Genomic DNA, 21,925 nt, shown 5'->3' with positions numbered 1-21,925 from the left:
CTATATAGTTGCCTATTTGGTGTCTCCACTTGGTTGTCCCAATAGTGTGACTATTACTTCATTCATTCATTCAACAGATATGCATTGAGGCCGACTTTATGCCTGGCATTTTGCTAGATGCTTCACATACAACCGTTAACAGTACTCACAGATCCTCCATTTTCCTTCCTAGAGGAGGGATAAAATGCCATGATGAGGCAGGTATAGAGTGCTATGGGCCTCATGTGAAAGGTAACACCTAGATGGAGGGTGAGGGGTGGTCAGGAGAGACTTCATGGAGGAAAATGGCTCCTGACTTGCAATCTGCATTGTCTGTCCAAAAAAATAAGTGGAAAGGTAGTTCCAAGCAGAAGGGAAAAGCTGGGCTATCCATGCAGTTAAAATTAATTTGCTGAGGCTGGAACTTCGGCTGGGAGGGTGTGGCAGGGAAAAATAAAACTGGGGGATAAGCACATGCAGGGCCTTGTGAACCATGAGAAGGAATCTGAAATCTTCCCAAAGGATCAAACCCCTGAATGGCTATAAGCCAAGGAGTGACACACCAGATGTTTTAGAAACATTCCATTGGCTGTGCCATGGAAAGAGGGCTGAAGTGGGGAGTAAAACTGAAGACAGAAAGCTAGGAAGCATGCTGATGCAGCGTCCCAGGGAAGAGTATGGTGAATCTGGTGGCGAGGGTTGAACGGGATAAAGAAAAAGTGCCAGGTTTGAAAATAAATAAGGGAGAACTGACAGATTTGAAAATTGACTGATTTGGGGGTAAAGGAAAATGGAGAATTTCATCCAAGTTTCTGACAAGGACACCTGTCTGGTTGATGAGCGTATTTGCTGAGAGAGAAGTTTTCTGTGGACTTGCTATGGAAGGGCAGGGGACAAGTTAGGAGATCAATTTGGAGCACACAGCATTTCAGGTGCCTTTGAGGCATCATGCAGATATGTCCAGTACACATCAGGACATGGACATAATTTTTTACTAATTAAGTCAACAATATTTACTGAGCCCCTACTATGTGCCAATCACTGCTCTAAGAGGTAGATATTTACGCAGGGAACAAACAGACAGAGATCAATACTCCTGCGGAGTTTACATTTGTATGGAAGGAACCAGACAATGAGGTGGAAACATAAGAAGCATGTACTAATGTAAAAGAGAATAATGGATATGGTAAAAAGCAAAACAAAGTCGAATAAGGAGGACTAGGAATGCTGGGTATGTGGGGGTGCATAGGGGAGAGATATGAGTAGAGATGGAGACTTGAGAGCCCTAATCAGGTAGTTGTATAACTGGGACCAAGGAAAGGCATCAGTACAGAGGGAGAGGCTAAGGAAAAAAACAATCTTAAGAGCATGAGGTCCCTGAGGAGGCAGGAGGGGATGGGATCCAAACAGAGGGACTGACCTTCTACAGGAAGATGGCCATCTTTTACATTATTACAAGAATTTACAAGAAAGCAGTAGTAAGAGACAGGGCAGGTACAGGTAAATTATGAGGTGTATTAGTGGCGAATCCAAGCAATTCTCACTTAGAGGTTTCAATCTTTTCTCCAAATTATTAAAATATTACCTACTAATATTGAAGATGGAGCTGGCAGAGTTAGAAATTTGAGAAAGTTTGAAATAAAAGTGATGGTCAATCAAAGAGAGAGGCTTGACTGAGATCTATAAGACATCCAGGCAGGTTTGAAGGCCCCAGTGAGACTGCTGGGTTCTCCAGTCGGGGTTAAGTGTTCCTTGAACCACATCAGCACACTTGTCACTATGTGAATCCCTGTGACTGTCTGTATCTCCCACTCCTGTGAGTTCCTTGAAGCTAGCAACCAGGTCTATTTTGTCAATGCCCATTTGCTGACATATAGTAAATACTTCATAGATGTTTGTTAAATGAAAGCACATGCAGATACATGAATAATAGTTAAAAAATTGGTATGTCTAGGGAGCAAGGGAGAGATCACCAGGGTGGCCCTAGATAGGTTTGCCTGGGACAGTACAAATTCCCACTTATTATTCAGGCATAATTATTAATAGAACCCTGTCTTAACTAAAAAATATCCTTGTTTGGATGATAAATGATATGGCTACCTGGAGATCACAGAAGACTTACCGGCTAAGAAGAAATTTGAGGAAGAGGTTTGTTCTGATTTTTCCTGGTTATAAAAATGAGATTAAACAAGCCGGGAGTTACTCCTTTCATCCCACTAAATAAATGGTTCCTACATGTTGTCTTCATAACCAAACTGTAAGCACCTTCTCAGGAGGCATCATTCAGCTGGAGGAAGTGGAAATTCAGTTTTGATGACATGGGCAGAACGACTATCCTACTGAAACCTTGAGAAAACTTCACACTTCTAAACAAAGAAATTCAGGAAATATTTTGGAGCAATGGATATGATGCAAAGTTGGGAAAATAAGTTTTCAGCCTTCAAACTTAATGTTCTTCAAATGGCTTAGTTTCATCCATTATAAGTCCCCATAAACTACACAATAAATTAATTCTTTTTGATGTCTGCCATTGTTTCCTTTAAGTTACAGATAGACTATTTGGATCAAAATAATTTATGTAATGTTATCTATCAGTGGCAGTGGCTTGGAAGACCTAATAATTGTATTAGAAAATAGATAATTGAAAGCAGAAAGTATATGGCCATTAGGACATTCATAATAACCACGGTAAAAACATAAATGGAACAGTCAGAGCTCCTCTTATAAATATTGTATTAATGAAAATATTCTACTGGCAGATTCAATACAAACTGTAGGCTAATGGTTCTCAACTCTGCCTTCCCATTACAATCACCTGAGAAGCTTTTTAAAATAAGCATTTGCCCATGCCTCATAAATTGTGATATAATTATCCTGGACCAGGTCTTGGACATCTGTGTATTTTAAAAGCCTTCCAGGTAGTTCAATTGTATGGCAAGGGCTGAGAGTCTCTGCTATTGCTACAGGTGGACACCATCAGTTAATTTCCCCAAATGTCATAGAAATATCTCTCAATAAAAAGCACTCATTGAATTTGGCTGTGTTAGTCACCCTCATCACAAGATGGAATTTGAGGAGACTATTTGAATCATCACTCCTTATGTATTCTTGACAAGTTGTATTTAGAAGTTCTCTTTTCTCCTTTTCAGTACCTAAAACTTTTGAGTTATCTTTTTCTTACAAGTTCAAGATGAGTCTCTAATTTTCAGCCTCATCAAAATCAAGAAAAGTCTTGAGAGGATATATAGTCACCACTCTACGGAATGTCCCACTAGAGAATGGGTGGATTTCTGTTTATCTTTGAAACTACATTTCTAAATCCATGCTATTTGGTATTCCATTAAAAAGACCTCTTTTTCATTCTTGTGTTCTTTTCTAATGTCATTAATTTTCTGTTATTTTAAGTAACTTACCTATTCATTCATTCAACACATATTTATAGAGAGATTACTACATGCCAAGCACTAAGATAGACACTCAAGATTCAGTGACAACCAAAACAGAAACAATTATCCATTTCAGAGAACATACAGTCTGATCAGACAGCATAAATAAATATCATCCAACCAATTGGAAAGTTTCACTGTGATAATTAGTGAAAGAAATTCATAGTGCTATGAAGATATACTATGGGACATTTGACCTATTTAGGAAATTCAGGAAAAGCATCTAAAGGAAGTCTCATTTGAATAAAAACTGAAGAATGAATAGGACTTGATGTCTTGGAAAACTTTTAGATATCACAGGATCTGAAAATCTCTTAACTAATTTTTTACATAATTAGGAGAAATTATGAGTATTGCACATGTTGCATGACAAAGAAGTTGCATAAAAATTAATGGCATGTTTGGAGTTCATAGCTGTACTAACTTTCTACTTTTTCTTGTATTTTTGTGACATTCAGCTACTTGTCAATAGATGCAACTCTGCAGCGGCTGGAATCTTATTCCTTCTACAATTTGAGTAAAATAACTCACATGTAAGTACAATGAAAAGTGTAGCAAAGACCCCAGCCATAGCCAGTCTATAATAGCTGGTTTATAGACCATGGTCAAAAATTGTTGTTATGATTAAATTCTTAACTTGTTCTCATTCTTAGTTTGTTAAGCCATCCCAATTCTCACTTCCATGGTTAGAGGTTCAAGACAAAATTAGAAGTCCTCTTCTTGAATTGTAATTCCATTCTATTAATGCTGTGTCAGTGGATTTTGTTGGTGTGGATATCGATAAATCAGTAACTATTTACTGACTACCTACTTGATTCCTTGATTCCAAGGTCTGAGTTAACTAACATTTTCCCTCTCAGTGAGGAAAGAGAAATGCAGCTCTATGAGATTGGGACAGTTGTGGGGTTAGGAAATCTGGCTTTGGAGTTGGTCAGAGTTGGGTTTGAACCCTGGCTTCTCTTCCTACTCATTATCTAATCTTGAACAAGTCATGTAATCCTTCCTAGCCTCAGTTTCCTCTTTTGTAAAACAAAGGTAACAAGAATGCCAGCCTCACATGGTTATTACAAATACTGAATGATAGGTTTCATGCAAGCATTGAGTCCAGTGCCTAGCAAATTAAAACCAGTCAATGTATGTTATAAATGGTCTGTTTTTATTTCTCCGGTACATCATCATCTTTAAAAAGTTTTACATAAATAATCACATTGCATTCTTTTCAGCAGCCATGTATTATGAAATGCTAACTGTATTTCTTGATGAAAAACATAAAATATCTATCACCTATAAATACTTAGTATGTTCTAGACATTATGCTAAACATTTTATATTCTTCCTTTAACCCTCATTTAACCTAAAAAAAAAACTTTCAAGTAGAGATTATTTTTTCTATTATTTATGTAAGAACAACAAATTCAGAGAGCCTAAATGTTTTTATAGGTCACAGTTACTAAGGGATAGAGCCAAAATATCTGCACCATAAATGTCTGACTAAATACTCTTATGCACTACATTATACTGTCTCCAAGTGCACTGAGGATCAAAATGTTGCTTCCAGCTCTGGTAAGCAAGGTTAAATCAGATCAACCACTACTCTGAGAACAACTAGAGAAGCTGAATGGGAGAAAAATCTATTCAAAGGTATTTAAGTGTTCTAAAGGCAGCAAAGATTTGAGGGGAGAGGCAAAGATCCCCAAAACCACATTTAATTGTTTCTTCATCATGTATTCATGAATTATAAGCAACAGCTGAGAGGCTGGGCTGAACAGAAATTTAGGCAGTCTCACAGGGCTAGAAAAACAAAAATTGGTGTTCAGGACTTACAGAGGAAGACGATGCCTAGTAAAAACCATAGACTTTTAACTGGGATCTCTAAAGAGTTTCATTTTAGAATTACCCATATTGGATAATGGGAAAAGATCAGCCTTCGCTAAGAATAAAGCCTTTGAATCAACAGAAAAATAACCAGGCATACAAATAAAACCAAAAACAGAAAATGATCCATAGGAGATCCGAATGTTGGAGTTATCAGACACACTTTAAAATAAGTATATTAATATACTCAAATTGTTTAATGACAAGATAATTTCAGAATATAACTGGAATCAACTGGAAGCTGGAACTTAAAAATTCAATAAGTGAAATAAAATCTATACACATGCATTTAATAACAAATTAGACACAGTTCAAAGAGAATTGGTAACCTAGGAGATTAAGTCAGAAGAATATATCCAGCTTGAAGCATGGAAAGAAAAAGAAAATAGGAAATATATGACACCACAAAAAGCATAGCACACCTATGGGATCTCAAGAAAAAGAAAAGAGAAAGAATGAGAGAAGTAATAGTTGAAGAGAACTTTTCAAAACTCATAAGGGGCATCAAGTCACCCATGTAAAAAGTACTGCAATCTCCAAAAGGATAAATACAAAGAAGAGTACAGCAAGGCATGTCAGAGTACAAGTACTAAAAATCAAAGAAAGGGAAAATCAAAAAAAGCAGCCAGAGGGCAAAAATATACAATATTTTTAAAGAAGTAAAAACAAAAATGATAGCTGAGTTTTCAACAGAAATCATAGACTCCATAGAACTATCTGCAAAGAGCAAACAGCAGTGAGTATCTGCCAATTCAACAAAGTTTCTTTAAAATTGAAGGCAAAAGAAAGATGTTTCAAGCAAACCCAAACTAAGAGACTATATCACCATTAGGCTCATGTTAAAGGAAAATAAAACAAGGCAAAAGGAAAATAATACAGCATGGTAGCACTGAAGTGCAGGAGGAAATGAAAAGCAACAGAAGGTAAATATAAATGAACCTCGATTGCACAAAACAAAAAATGTCTTATGGGGTTTAAAATACATGCAGTCCTTGCTCCTCAAGACAGTGCAGGGTCATAAAACTATGTATGCTGGAAGCACAATCTTAATACTCAATGATGAAAAAAGTATGACTGTATTTTGACTACCAAACATTTTTGTCAAGACATTAAAATCACTCTTCCTGTTGGTTATAAACGTGTAGGGAAAGGAAAATAGTAACACTGGTATTAATTTACCACACAACATTTAGAACTAAAATGTTTTATTTCCTTGTAAAAAACGTACCAAGAGTATGTTGAATAGTACACACCTTTTTCTCTGTTTTATAACTTACAAGAAAGCTCATGTCTATGCCTTGGCAAATTTTCAGACTCTTTCTAGGTCTAGATCTCCTTCCAATATTTAATCCTTTGCTCTTTCAATGTCATGAATATTTCTAAGAATTCCTTTAATGTGATTTTTTTTTTTTGCCAGCATCATTTCTTTTGGGACATGTTCACTTTTTTATTCACAATCACTTTTTTCAATTATGTCAATAATGTGCCTTCACTAAGTTCTTCTGATTGAATATCTAAAGTCTCTCAAATGGTGACCACATCAACACTTCGGTGATCAGCTACTTCTGTGACTCCATTTGATTCAGATATCACTTTCACCATTATTACGCTTCTTTGCTGCACTTCCATTTTGTGGTCAGTTCCCTCTTTTATTTATCCATGTGGATAAAATGCCATCTGGGTTTTTCACTGGAAGACATGGAGGCAACACTACTGCACCCTTGATTGTGCATGAGCTGAATAATAGATGCCCAGTGACCAATCACAATGACTTTGCAAGAAGTGCTGTAGTTGGTCGCCTATCATGATGTGCATCTATTATTCACATACTGATGTATGGACTGAAGAGCTGGCAGCAAAGTCTGTACTTTATGTAAGTACTTACAATTAATATATTGTGGTAACTGAAACTTGAATCATTTTGTTGGGCCAGTTATTATTTAAATTCAACTAAATAATGTTAACTGAACCGCGTGCATATTGCAAAGCAAGGACTGCCTGTATACATAGAACTAAAATTTACAATAGCAAATAAACAAAGGATGGAAGAATTATAAATAGTGTTAAAGTGTTCTAAGGTCCTTGCATTGTCTGAGAAATGGTAAAAGTACTAACTTACATTAGATTTTTAAATATAATGAATAAACATTTTAATCCATAGGCAACAACTAAGTAATTGTAAAGAATGGATAACTAACAAGCTAATAGTAGTGAGGAATGGAATAATGAAAATCAACTGATACAAAAAGGTCAAGAAATTACAAGAAATAAAGAAATTCTGGAAAAAAATAATAGCTTTAACCCCAACTAATCAGTATTTACATTAACTACATTAAATGTAAGAGGACTAGACACTCCAAATAAAACACAAAGATTGCCAGATAGGTTTAAAAAAAATTATCTGCTGCTTACAAAAGACATACTTTAAGTACAATGATATGGAAAGATAATGAAAGAGCAAGGATAAAAATTTTAACATGCAAACAGTAACCAGAGAAAACTGATATAAATATGCCAATATATATAAAGCATGAAGCCTTACAATATATAAAAGGGGAAATTTTATTATAATAAAAAGGATCACTACACCAAAAAGAAATAACAATCCTAAATTTGAGTATTTATAAAAGCATAGCTTCAAACCATATAAAGCAGAAACTGACATCTAAAAAAATAAGATACATAACCCACAATCATAGTAGGGGTTTATTCTAATAATAGCTTTATCTAATAGAATATGCATACCAAAAAAGTAGATATTAATACTGATAAGAAATTAATAAGGATAGAAGATTTGAACACCATATTTATAAAATGTGCCTATTACTTATGTAAAATATTATATCCACCAATTGCAGAGTACATATTCTTTTCAAGGAGGCACAGAACTAATTAAAATTGACCATATGAGGAGCCATGAAAGCACATCTCAACAGCTTACAAAAACTACAATCAAGCATGGTCTCTGACTAGTAAGCAATATACTTCAAAATAACCATGAGTCAAAGAAGAAGTAATTAATAGGCATTAGAAATTTTAAGTGACAATAAAAAATGACAAATCAAAAAGCAGACAATAATGGCATACCCCAATATTTTTCAACAACAGCATCTTTGGCATCTATTATTTTTTTAAACTTAGGCTGGCAGAATTATTGAATTAAAGGTTATGAGCATTGTCAAAACCCCATATTACAATTGTTCCAACAATTTAGTCATAAAAATAATACACAAAAATGTTCCTTTTATTGAAGTATGGCTAGTCCAGCATACTGCTGTCTATAGGGAAAACTTCAAAAAAAAAAATGACAAATCAGAAACTGTGGGATTCAGTAAAGTTATACTCAGAGGAAAATATATAGCTTTAAAAAGACATATTAGAAAAGAAAGCTGAAAATAAATAATTTATGTATCTTTCACAAGATATTAATAAAGGCACAGTAAACTAAAATCAAAGAAAGTAGACAGTATCCAAGAAAGCTGAAAATCCAGGTCAGTAAGGACAACAATTAAAAATTCAAGACCAAATCTCCAGACTCCAAATACAAGGTTCATTTACCAGACCATTTTGCTTCTCTGCCTCTCTCACCTAAAAATCAAAGCAACTAATATGCAATAAGCTCTATATAAACCTGCAGCTCATAGAAGCAACTGTTCAGTTTTTATTATGGCCTTTTTCCCATAGAGATTCTTGTTAACATTTCTCTTAAACATATGTATTTTCCCCCTCTGAGCAAAAGTGGTAACTTCCTAGAGCAAAGGAAATTATCAAATATATAACTAAAAACTGAGTTTGAAAGTGGATTTTTAAAAGGATATTTCTTTTATGTATATGAGATATTAAGAGCCTAAAATCTTGGAAAATAAGAGAATAATGCATCATGCATTCTTCAAATTTTCCTTATATCTGACATTACTATCTACAAATGTTTTTAAAAAGCATAAAGGAAAAGTAAAGACTAGGGTGTGTACCACCCAAATATTTATTACATTTATTTTGTAATCATTTATTAAGCAATGACTATAAACAAAACATTATGCTACTTGTATGAGAAAAACAGAGCTAAAGAATCACTCACCTTCCCTCAGAGAATTGAGAACTGTTTTTTGGATGTAAGGCATGAAACTAAGTATTGATAGAGCTTCTGAGATGGCTTCCCAGTTCATGTTTAGAATTTATTCTGTGATAGGAATTGGAGTGATAGAAAATAAGCACTAAAATTGTTTCTGTTAGTGATATTCTAACGACAACAAGCTACCCATTCACTCAATAAATACAGTAAGTTTAACATTGTGCTAAAACTGAGGTTCTTGTATCTTACAGCTACACACAGGATTCCAAATAGTGGATCGTTCCATTCTAATCTAAACCCCCTTGCTTCGCCTCTGTGGTATCACACTCCTGACTGCCTCCCTATTAAGCTGGTCAGTCTTTCTCATTCTCTTCTGCCGGTTTTCTCCTTACCCCACATGGCACAGCCCTTTGTCCACCTCTTACTCTCCCCCATGTGATCTTATTCAACAATTCTCGAATTTCTGTATCTTGTTCAGGACTCTCTTTTTACTGTTGGGCCATTTTCCTATTGGTCTATTGACATCTCCTCTCAGATGTCTGACATATATCTCACTATTTAAAATACCCTGAACTGAAATCTATCTCTCCCCCTGAAGCCACCTCTCCCCCTGAAGCCTGCCTCTCCCCCTGAAGCCTGCCTCTCCCCCTGAAGCCTGCCTCTCCCCCTGAAGCCGCCTCTCCCCCCGAAGCCGCCTCTCCCCCGGAAGCCGCCTCTCCCCCCGAAGCCTGCCTCTCCCCTTGAAGCCTGCCTCTCCCCCTGAAGCCGCCTCTCCCCCTGAAGCCACCTCTCCCCTTGAAGCCACCTCTCCCCTTGAAGCCACCTCTCCCCTTGAAGCCACCTCTCCCCCTGAAGCCACCTCTCCCCCTGAAGCCACCTCTCCCCATGAAGCCTACCACTCCTCCGATATTTGCTGAGCCAGTAATTGGCACCTCCATTCATCTTACTGCAAATTCCAGATACCTGAGGGGTATCACTGTACCTTCTTTCCTCATCACCAACTTCTAGTCCTTTGCTACATCCTGTTGATTCTACTACCCTGATATTTAAAATATGTATCCTCTTCCTCTCCACTGTGGCGATCTTCTCCTAGCCACCATGATCTCTTACTGGACTACACTAATTTCATAGCCTGACTGGTCTTTCTAGTTCTGGCTTCCTCAAATTTGCTTCTGCACAACAACCAGAGTGACTTTTCTTTTAGGATAGAATCCAAAGTCCTCAACACAAACTCCAGGCCCAGGACTTCAGCTGGCCTCTGCCTCCTCATCTCTCTGGTCCTGCGCACAGTGCTCTTTAGGTCCTTCAACAGTCTGGGATCCTCCCCACCTCAGGGCCTCCATATGCTTTTGCCTTTGTCTAGAAAGTTCTCTCTCTCTCTCTCTCTCTCTCTCTCTCTGCCTAGTTAACTCTATTGAGTCATTATTTTTTTCATCCTAAACATTACTTAAACATACCCGATACCACCCCACATCTCAGTTAAATCCTCCACTTGGATCTATCACTGAATCCCTTATTTCTGTTTTACAGAATTTATTAAAATTTGTGATAACAAGCAAATGTGAGAAGATAATAATAAATGTTCCCATAAGGCAGTGTGCTTATGTGCTAATCACTCACACCAAACTGTGAAGAAACCATCAAACTAAAACCAAAAAAAAACAGAACAATTATAATCTGAACATGCACTTTTAAAATAATGAAAGAGAAGTCTGAAATAATGAAAAAAAATGATCGGACACATTTAGCTGTCCCTGAGAACTTACCTTGGCCCAAGCACTGTGCTGAATGCTTAATACATATCTACTCACTTAATCCTTACAACAGTTCTCTGAAGTAGCTACTATTATTTTACAGTAAAAAAAAAAAAAGGGAGTTCAATAACTCTATGTCTTTATATATAAAGTGCATTTATGAAAACACATAATTGGACTTTGTTTTTATATCATCTGACAATCTCTGTCGTCTTTCACTTAGAATATTTAGTCTATTACATTTACTATAATTACTGATACAGTTGGATTTATGTCTACCATTTTCTAGTTCTTTTCTGTGTGTCTACTTTGTTCATCGTTCTTTAATTCCTCTTTCTTTTCTTTTGGATGAATCAGGTTGTTTTTGCTTTTGTTTTTATTTCTAGTAATCTCTTCTATCTCCTCTACTAACTTTTTAGCCCTCTGTAATATTTTTTGTGGCTACCCAAGGGATCACAATATGCACCCTCCACTTATAATCTACCAAGAAGGATTATTATACCAATATCCATATTGCATATGAACCATTTTTTATTGAGTATAGTTGATATACAATATTATACTGGCTTGAAGTATACAACACAGTGGTTCAACAGTTACAGACACTGTTAAATCCTCACCCCTACCAGTATAGCTACTATCTGTCAACATAGAAAGATGTTATAGAACCACTGACTATATTCTCCATGCTGTACTACCATCCCCATGACCAATTTATACTATGATTGAGAGTTTTGTGCCCCTTATTCTCCCCACCCTCCCCAGCCACCTACCCCAACTCCTCTCCCGTGATAACCACCCATCACTTCTTAGTGTCTATGCGTCTATTGCTGTTTTGTTGATTTGTTTTGGTTTGCTTTTAGATTCCACATATAAGCGAAATCATATGGTATTTGTATTTCTTTGCCGGGCTTATTTCATTTAACATAATACCTTCTAGGTCCATCCATGTTGTTACAAAAGGCAAGATTTCTTTCTTTTTTATGGTTGAAAAATATTCCATTCTATATGTGTATCAAATCTTCTTTATCCATCTACTGATGGAAACTTCAGTTGCTTCCATGTCTTGGCCATTGTAAATAATGCAGTACAAACATAGGAGTGCATATATCTTTTTGAATTAGAGATTTTGTTTTCTTCAGGTAAATTCTTAGGAGTGGAATTACTGGGTTGTATGGTATTTCTATTTCCAGTTTTTTGAGGAAACTCCATATTGCCTTCTGTAGGGGCTACACCAACTTCCAGTCCCACAACAGTGTAAGAGGGTTTCTTCAAGCCCAGTCTTTAAAAAGAACTGGCACTTTAGATTCTCGGAGCCTTGAGCCACTATGTAAGAAGTCTAAGTACACTGATGGGTAGACCATACGGGGAGGGTCTGAGGTTACATGGAGATTGAGAAGGGCCCATTGCCTAGCCTTCTACAATCCCCATCAGAAAGCCAGACAAAACCACTCTGAAACGTCCAGATTGATCCAGGCAGCTAAATGCCATGGTAATCCCAGTGGGTGCACACATGGAGCAGAAAATTACCCAAATCAGCACTGACTAAAATCTTAATCCATAAAATTGTGAGCTATAGTAAAATGGTTGTTATTTCAATGACTTGGTTTGGGGTAATTTGTTATGTAACAATAGATAGCCAGAGAAGTAGCAATTATGTGTCAGTTAACAAAGGGTAAAAGACATTGAGGATTTATAAGTGAAAACTACAAATGGCAGGTTTCTTTGTAAGTTTCTGAAGGTTCTAAGTGCATACAAATCAGTTTTTATGTTTTCAGTTTCAGCTAGGATCCTGTTTGGACTCAAAAGTGTACATTTGATAAAGATTTGTACCTGTAATGATGAAATACTGGCCACTAGCACCTTCTACTTCATTTCCTCTATAAAGAAGCCAAAAGCATATAGACTGCTGCTACTGTTACCCCTATTAATAACTATCAATTCTGAATGCCTTTTTGGGGCAAGCATTCTGCTAAATGTGCTTCACATATACTGTCCCACTCAGTGTCACTAAGCCTCAGTTTCCACTATGTAAAATGAAGATGGTAATACATCCCTCACAGGGCTCTTACCCAAGTTTACTCTGCTAAGAAATTTTGGAGTCAGAATTTGAAACTAAGAGTGTCTGTCTCCAAAATCAATGCAAAACTATATCTCTTTAATTAAAAGCAGAAATAGTTAAAGAAAATGCTGCCCGCAGAGGAATGTTTTTACTTTTATATGGATTTTATTTTAAATCACAAGTAAATAAAAATCCTACAACTGGATAGGTAAAATACATGATTTAAAGCAGATAGTGTAATAATAATTTTGCTGATCATTAAATAACTCAAGTGGACTTCTGGAGCTTGTCATTAAACAGTCATGAAGACAGCTATATATATCTTCCAGGCAATTTGGAAAATCACTTTTATAATGTTCTATTTCTAGTGGAAAATTCTGCTGTTAACTTACATTCTCCTCCATTTGCTTCAAAAAACTGCATATTTATAAACCCTCTTTGAATTAACATCTATAATTGTTTAATTTTTCAGTAAATTAAAAGGTCATCAAATTCGTGAATATACTGTTCCATTAGAGATTATTTTTTTCCAGTTACATAATGGAAAGTTAGTAGTAAAATACTTCATTGATAATTGTCAAAGTAGAATCATTAAGAGTTCTCTCATTGAAAAGCCTTGATAATGTAATAATAACTTATTTTGTGAACTTATAGACTGTTACTGAAAAGTGAGTGCTAGTCTAAAAATCAGGATTTTAGAAGTTAGGGATCTAATATACACTAAGAGCTGTGACAGACTTTATAGTTTTCACCAGGTAATTCCACTTCTATAAATTTTCCTTAATAAAATAAACAGTGAGAAAAAGTTTACACAAAAAGCCGTTTGTCAGAAAGTTAATTTATAATAGCAAAAATTTGGAAACTACTCATATGCTTAGCTAGGAGAATAGTTTAATATGAACTACCAAGCAACCATTAGAAATCTGCTGTCATAGACTGTTTAATCTCAGAGGAAATACTTTTGACATAATATTATTTTTAAAAATCAAGATATACTTATATAAAGAAAAAGATGAATTTTCTTTGGATCATGGAATAATGGCAGATTTCACATCTTTTCAATGTGAACTGTTTAAAAGTTTTTACAAGGTATATGTATTATCCTTATATCAGATGAAATAAATTTTAAGGCTTATTCAGTATGCATTCATCTTGAAATTAATACTTGATGTTAAATATAACATGGATGATTTATTCTGTGATAAAAGCCTATCATAAAATGTTACTTTAAAACTGATTTACCTAATTCCTAGTCCCAGTTTTCACCTTGTTTCTCTAAAGCATTTAAAGCATTTAAAGCAATAAAATCGTGGCTTTGCCAATATACACACATCTTGTTTTTAACATAGGTAAGTAATTAGTTATTACTTCCCTATACATTCTGGAGCACACAGTAAACTTACACATAATAAATGTCCAATGATAACTTGTTTAACTTACTGACTCTCTGCACTCTATTCACTAGCGCCAACAGACCTAGTCAGTCAGAGGGACCCGCCTCCCATTTTCTTTGAACCATCGGCACTTAAAAGCAGACCAGAAAAAAAATGAAAATCAGATTGAAGTAACAGTTGAAAAGAAGCTACCGACTGGCCGAGAACTAGGTTTTTGGCTAATATTAGTACTTAGTTTCTTGTTTTAAACAACATAGTCTTACACATTATTTGCATTTGTATTTCTGAAAAGTCCAACCACGCAGCCTGGGGAGCTTCCCTTCAGGTATCTCACTGTGACTCAGTGTGCTCGCTCTGTGCGAGTCCAGAACTTTCTCCTCTCCCTTGGTCCCATCTAACTGTGGAGGTGCTCAGTGAATAAGTGAACAGGGAGGGGACCCCAGGACACTGGAAGGAAGCCATGCCTGGGCATCACAGTGAGCCGCCTGCACACTTGGGCCCCAATTGCTTAACTCAAATTCGTGTGATTCAAAGTCACTCTCCCAGGCATGATTGAAACTCATTCAAATGTGGGCTCCTCTTTCAGCCTTCTCCTCTTTATGAGAGGTTCTTTGGGCCTTCCCTCCACTCCTTCCTGCTTCCTATTTTTGGAAATGTTCCACCAGCTGTATTTACTTCTGACATGATTGGTCTCCATTTAGCAAATTACTGGCAGTCCATGGCCCCCCACCTTCTTTGCTTCAGCAGAGATTTTATTTTTCTAGCTGTATTGAGATGTAATTGACATATAACATTGTTTAAGTTTAAGGTGTACAATGTGTTGATTTGATGCACTTACATATTGCAAAATGGTTACCACAATAGCATTAGCTAACACCTCCATCCTGATACATAATTACCATTTCTTTTTTGTGGGGAGAACATTTAAGATCTCTCCTAGCAACTTTCAAGTATATAATATAGTAATACTAAATCATTATGCTGTACATAGATGCCCAAATTTGTTAATCTTATAAATAGAAATTTGTGTCTTTTGACCCATATCTCCCCACTTCCTCCATGCCCCCAATCCTCAGCCCCTGCTAACCACCCTTATACTCTCTATTTCTCTGAGTTTGACTTTTTTTAGATTCCACATATAAATGATGTCATATAGTATTATCTTTCTCTTAGCAGAAATTTTTTTTTTAAGTCACTTGTTAGCAAGTATTAAGCTGTCTTCTTACCTCAGAAAACAGCTTCTTTTTCCTGGTGTTTTCCTGTGGTATCTCTTGCCCATCTTTTTTTACTCTTTTCTCTTACGTTTTCTCCAAGAAATCCATCTCCTCTTCTGTGTTTCCCTGTCTCTCCTGCGGCCTCGTCCACCTCTTCTCTTGCAGCTGCCATGTAGATCGCCAGCCTCATTTAATCAGCTGTTACCAACAGCAGTATTTCATTTCCCTTTCATTCTCTAGCTCTACAGCTGATTCAAAGAACTGCGAGATTCTCTTGGGCCATTCACTGAAGTCTGCTTTCTCTACAGTAGTATCTCCTGGAGCAGTCTTCCAGACTGCAAGTCACAGTTCAGTTTCCAAACTCTTCTAATTCACGTTTGATTGGCAGCAGTTTGAACCCTCCTCCCCAGATGCAAAGCTCTGACAAGGAGTTCATTGCTCACAGTGCACAGAGACCATCTTGACTTGGCAGAGTCCGATATGGTCTCTCCAAGGAGCAACGTGAGACAGCTATGAGATTGTGCATGAGGTAGCCAACCGTCCCAGTTTACCTGGGACAGAGGGATACAAGGCTTTTAGTTTCAAACCAGGACAAAATTTAAAATCTAGTTTAAAGTGGGCCTTTCCATGCGGGGTCCTTGGTTAGGTTAGATCATGATAGTTTAGGATTAGTGGACATAGCAAGGCAAAGATTTTGAGGTGAGGGGTTGGTTCTGAGTCTTGGGATGTAAACAGTTGATGCATTGATGCATCTTTCAAGAAGTTCCCATAATAATCAATAAAGTTATTTACCTTGGCAAAAGTTATGCTAATAAAGATAATGGACCAGAAGGTTATATTAATACAGACAGTAAGCAGAGGTGGGGGAAGGGATAGATGGTTTCTGTTCTCAGAGTGAATCCCATCCTCTTTTCCAAGGTCTGTTTCATACTCAGTGTCCTTAGTCAAATACCAAACCTAGTGTTTTGTTTTTAATTTTGTATGAGCTTTGCAGCACCTCCTACCCCAAGCCTCTGATGTCTGCTCTAGCTTTCATTCCACGCAAGAGAATAACAATAATAAAAATAAATAACAATAATAAAATCATCATTTACAGAACCTTGATATACGTGCTAAGCCATATATCAAACCCCTTACGGACACTATTAAATCCTCACAAGAGTCATATGAAAGAGGTGTTCTTATTGTCTCTGTTTTACAGATGAGGAAACTATGGCTCAAAGAGGTCAAGGAACTTGCCCAAGGGCATGTAGCCAGAGTGGCAGAACCAAGATTTGATCTTAGATCCATCTGACTACTCAGCAATAAAAAAGAGCATACTAGTGATGTAGGCTACACTGTGAATGAACCTCACAGACTTTATGCTAAATGAAAGAAGGCAGACACAGAAGTTTACATATTTATGATCCATCTGGTAAAACGTCCAGATGAGACAAACTTAGAGACAGAAATCAGATCAGTGGTTCCTAGGCATGGCAGGGGGATAGGAACTAACTGCAAATAGACATATGATTACTTTTGTCATTGATAGAAATGTTCTTAAGTGGATAGTGATGATGGTTGTACAATTCTGTAAGTTTACTAAAAACCATTTAATTATATAACTGCAATGCATGATTTTTTTGGAAATTCTCCTTCTGTAAAACTGTTTCAAAAAATTCCAAAGGCCAGATTCTAAATCTTCTGGTTGTACCATCAGTAACTGGACACAGGTTCCTTTAGGAATCAAGCCTTAGATGCCATCCAGAAGGGGAAAGGCTACAGGTCTTACTGGGCTCTACTTTCCTCTTCATATAGACATAGGGAGTGCCTTTAAAGCCTTTTAACCTATCTATATATATGGAATACATTTAATTTTGCCAATGAGAGCCTATTTCTAACAGACTCTAATTCACTGTTAACTATGCATGTATATAAACCTAAGTATCTAAGTTACAGACATACATGATATCATACCACATGTGCTGAACAGTCAGTCTTAAATCACGGTCATAGAAAAATCAGCTCAAGTAAACTGTTAAGACTCACTCCACCCACTGCCTCTGAAATAGCGATTGACCGAGGAAGTCTGCGTCCTCCTCCCCCCTGTGCTGTCGTCATTATGCAATCCACTCAACCTCCCGCTCCAAGGCCAGGATACTTGCTATTGTTCCTAACAAAGACACCTGTCCTCAAGAAACCACTGGAGACTTTTCTTTTCTTTTTAAACCCAGAGGAGGGTTGGGGTTGGGGGGGAAAGGCTCTGAGAACTACAATTAAAAGAAAGGTCAGCCCTAATTTCAAATAGACTGAAACAAAGTCAGTGATGGGAGAGGGCTGAACAGCCCTCGTGTCCCTGCGAGAAGCCAGGAATAGCTTGTTGTTGATGGACTGATCCTGGCAGAAACAGTCCCTGAGGCACCACATGAAGGTGTACTCTTTTTATGAACATTTGTTAAACCTAATTCATGTTTAACCTTTGATAAGAGCAGAAATGGGTGTATTATGGGTTATGTGCTTCTTGTAACTTGTACAGAGAGATTCGGAATACCAGAAGCTTAACTTACATTGACCCCGGTGCCCTCAAAGAGCTCCCGCTTCTGAAGTTCCTGTAAGTATTATTCATATCCCATCCTTCCTTTTTTTCAGAAAAGAGAATTATAATGCTGTTGTCTGCCAGGAGTCTCTGTGGGCTGAGGTAGGCTAGCGTAGGTTCAGGGTTGTATGGCCTGGAGGCAAATTACGTCCTATGACTGACTTCCTGCCCTTTCCCAGGAAAGGTATAAGGTGAAGTGATCCACACTTTAAAGCCCTACTTGAAAGTTCACGACAGAGTGCTGGGACCAGAGACCTGCTTCAAGAGACGTGAGGGAGAAGATGCCACTGTGTATATATAGTCTTTAAATGGAATATAACAGAACAGAACAAAACAGAATAAGACAAAAACTCTGAGAGCCCACTGGTCAATTTTATTAGGAAATGATGAGTATGACAGCAATATGACAGTGACTATTACATAGCCACCCAAAAAACTATAAAGGGAAAAATCCAATCTCTTGGAGGTTGGGGGACAAAATGGAAGGGTCAGCACTTACTGCTTTGCTTTGGTGACTCTTTATGAGCTAACATAGCCTCCATGAGAGCAGAGACCACAGCATTTTTGTTCTCTATTGCATTTTTACTGCCCAGCACAGAGTAAGTGCTCAATAAAAATGTGTTCAGTGAATGTGTATCTATGGCCTCAGGTCCTCTAGGCACTGGCTGGAAGAACTCTTCTTTCCTTCTTTCCTGCTCCCATGCATTGTAAAAAAATAGAACACAAAAGAATTATGAGGAAAAAATAAATAAAAATTGACCTTAATCCCAATATCCAGAAATAATCACTATTAATGAATTAGTTTATTTCAATCTAGGGCTTTTTAAATAAAAGCATATGTCCCTATATATTTTATGAAATAAGTCTTCAAAGATGAATAGAAGTTATCCTGGCAAAGAAGGGGGAGAGGAGGAGAAATACAGGTGGCCAGAATAGCATGATAAAGACACAAAGATATGGAACTAGGTAGTTCAATGGGGGAACTAAAAATATTCAGTACTGAAGAGGTGGGAATGGGAGATGCTGGGAGAATAGAACACATTGATGGTGTATGTGGCTGGAAGGGATATCTGGGGGGTAATAAGAACATATGGGACAAGGTAATCACTCCTCTATGGACTTTGAGTTTCAATCAATCAATCTATTTAATATGATGGTTCCCTACTTTATGTAAGGCTCTGTGGGGAACATATAGGATAATAAAACATTACCCTTGTCTTCAGAAGCTTACCAATATTTTGGGAAAATACTGTATATGAAAGTGAAAAGTTTCTCTCCTACAGGAGAATAATGGTAAGTGACAAATGAGAAGTGTTTATATTATTTGGGGGAAGTACAAGTAATTAGATGAGAAATCAAAAAGGAGATGGAATTGTTTAGGATTTTCAAAGAGAGATGTGCTGGTTCTTAATCTGGTACTTCCAGCCCTTTCCTATATGGTCCTCACTTGCCTCCTGGGCCTTCCCCCACCCCTGCTCTTCCACATGAACCCCTATTGCAATTGAACTAGTTTGTTTGCGCCTCTTCAAATATTCCTTATGGAATCTTACCTCTTTCTGCTGTTATCTGGAAGGTTCCATTTGGTCTTTTTGGAACCTCTGACTCCTGCTTCCTCTTCAAATCTTATGCCTTCCCCCCTAGAAGGATGTGGCCTAGGAAGGTACATCGCTGGAACTAGAGTTTTCTCTACGAGAAGACTTTAAGGCTTTCCTGGTAGTGTTTAGGTCTCAACCTACGTGATGACAAGCCTTTCAGGAAAATCTGTTTCCACTACCTACATTCAACTGGCTGCAACAAATGTTAGAACAACTAAATGTGGACATCGGGAGGCTGGGAGGTTTTGTATTCATGCTCCTTTATGTACACCTTTTAATCTTGACATTTTGTCTTGAATGACACAAACTTTGGAAAGTGAAGACATTGTCTTTGACTGATTTTTTTCCTTGTCTGAACCTAGTTTTTACATGGTACTGCTGCCAGGGTGCCCCTAGGTGACTGCATGGGAAAACCATTCTTAGCAAAATAATGAACACAATATAGAGTTCAAAAGAGGAAGCTTGACTTGAAGTTGAGTAATTATATTGTCCTCATGCCCCATCCTCTCCTTTTTCCATCCCCACCACATAATGTCTTCCATTTAAAACAAGGAAATCACACACATACAAGCACACAGAAACACACACACACACACACACACACACACACACCAAAGAAACCTGAATTTCTATTTCTAGGAATTCCACTTGTTTCAAACAATCCCCAGATTCTTCTGAACAGAAAAGATGTATTGATGCTGGTGGACTGGCAGATTCTTGTCCTTTGAGGGAGGGTCATCTCATCTGAGATTAGAACTTGCCCAGTGTCACTCAGATATTTAATAAAGGGGTTGAGATTTGACTACAGTCTGATATGAAAACCCGTGCCTTCGGCTATTACATTATTCTGCTCCTTATGTGTTGATTTTCTTACCTTATTTCTATCCTTTTTCTTTTTTTTTTCATGTACTTTAGTGGCATTTTCAACACTGGACTTAGGGTGTTCCCTGACCTGACCAAAGTTTATTCCAATGATGTGTTCTTTATCCTGTAAGTATGCACACAGGTAACATTTGGCAGTATTTTATTTGTCATTCACAAAAACTAGGGTGCAGCCAGAGGGGTTGGTTGAAACCAAGAGAAACAATTGTTTCACGGAGGAAGCCATGATCAGCTGTGCCAAAGGCACTGCGTAAAGTGGGGCAAAGACTGAAAAGTGGCCGTTGTGTTTAGTAACACAGGGCACTGATGATTCTGATAGGAACAGGTCCAGGGGAGTAGAGAAGTCTGGTCAGAGTGGGCTCAAGAAAGAATCAAAGGGGGAAAGTGAGAGAGCATTGTCATAACAAAATCTGTGGAGAAGGAGCAGGAAACATATCAGTAGCTGGGGGATATTGGGTCAGAGGAAAAGGTTTGTTTGTTTTTAATGGGAGAAATTATAGCAGGTTTGTTTGCTGTTGGAGTGATTGAATACAAGGGAAATTTGATCATACTTTATTTTTCACATAACTTTTAACATCTTTTCAAACACTTCCTCATGCATTATCGCATTTGCTTCTCCCAAGCACCTTATCAGACATAAAAGGAAATACAATTTTTCCATTGTATAATTTAGGAAACAGGAATAGAAAACCTAAGTGATTTTGTCTGAGCAGACACTTGCGGTGCTCAAACTACTTCCTGTGACTGCTGATGGCTGGCCGTGCGCTCTTTGCCAAAGCCCATGACACAGTCAAGGGCCTTACCTAGCTGTACAGAAGTGAAGGTACAGCATGTACAGACAAAGGCAGAGACAGCTACAGGTTCAGTCTGCACTGCAGAATCAGCAAAATGTGGAGTGACAAGATCCAAACTCTTGGGATTTTGCTAGAAAAAAATGACCATGCTTCTTTGGTGCGGTAGGAGCTCAGTTCAGAATACAGGCAGTTGTCCAGCACCCAGACAGGCATAGAAATGCTCTCCAGGACCATCTTCCTGGCAGTGTTTTTCAAGTGGAGGGTACTTTAGTATTAATCATGA

General features: G+C 37.4%; 1 protein-coding gene across 1 annotated transcript in view; it reads left to right on the top strand.

Annotated features, from left to right (window-relative positions):
- Positions 1–21,925, top strand: part of LOC108384765 (thyrotropin receptor) — a 117,478-nt gene that overhangs the window by 81,004 nt on the left and 14,549 nt on the right. The window contains exons 3-5 of the mRNA XM_073242023.1: positions 3,884–3,958; positions 18,312–18,386; positions 20,882–20,956. Coding sequence (XP_073098124.1) covers positions 3,884–3,958; positions 18,312–18,386; positions 20,882–20,956 — 225 coding nt within the window. The remainder of the gene's footprint in view (positions 1–3,883; positions 3,959–18,311; positions 18,387–20,881; positions 20,957–21,925) is intronic.

The sequence above is a fragment of the Manis javanica genome, chromosome 8, assembly GCF_040802235.1.
Source record: "Manis javanica isolate MJ-LG chromosome 8, MJ_LKY, whole genome shotgun sequence".
NCBI lineage: Eukaryota > Metazoa > Chordata > Mammalia > Pholidota > Manidae > Manis > Manis javanica.
Note: the sequence above shows the minus strand (reverse complement) of the source record. Positions and strands in the feature narration are given on the sequence as shown.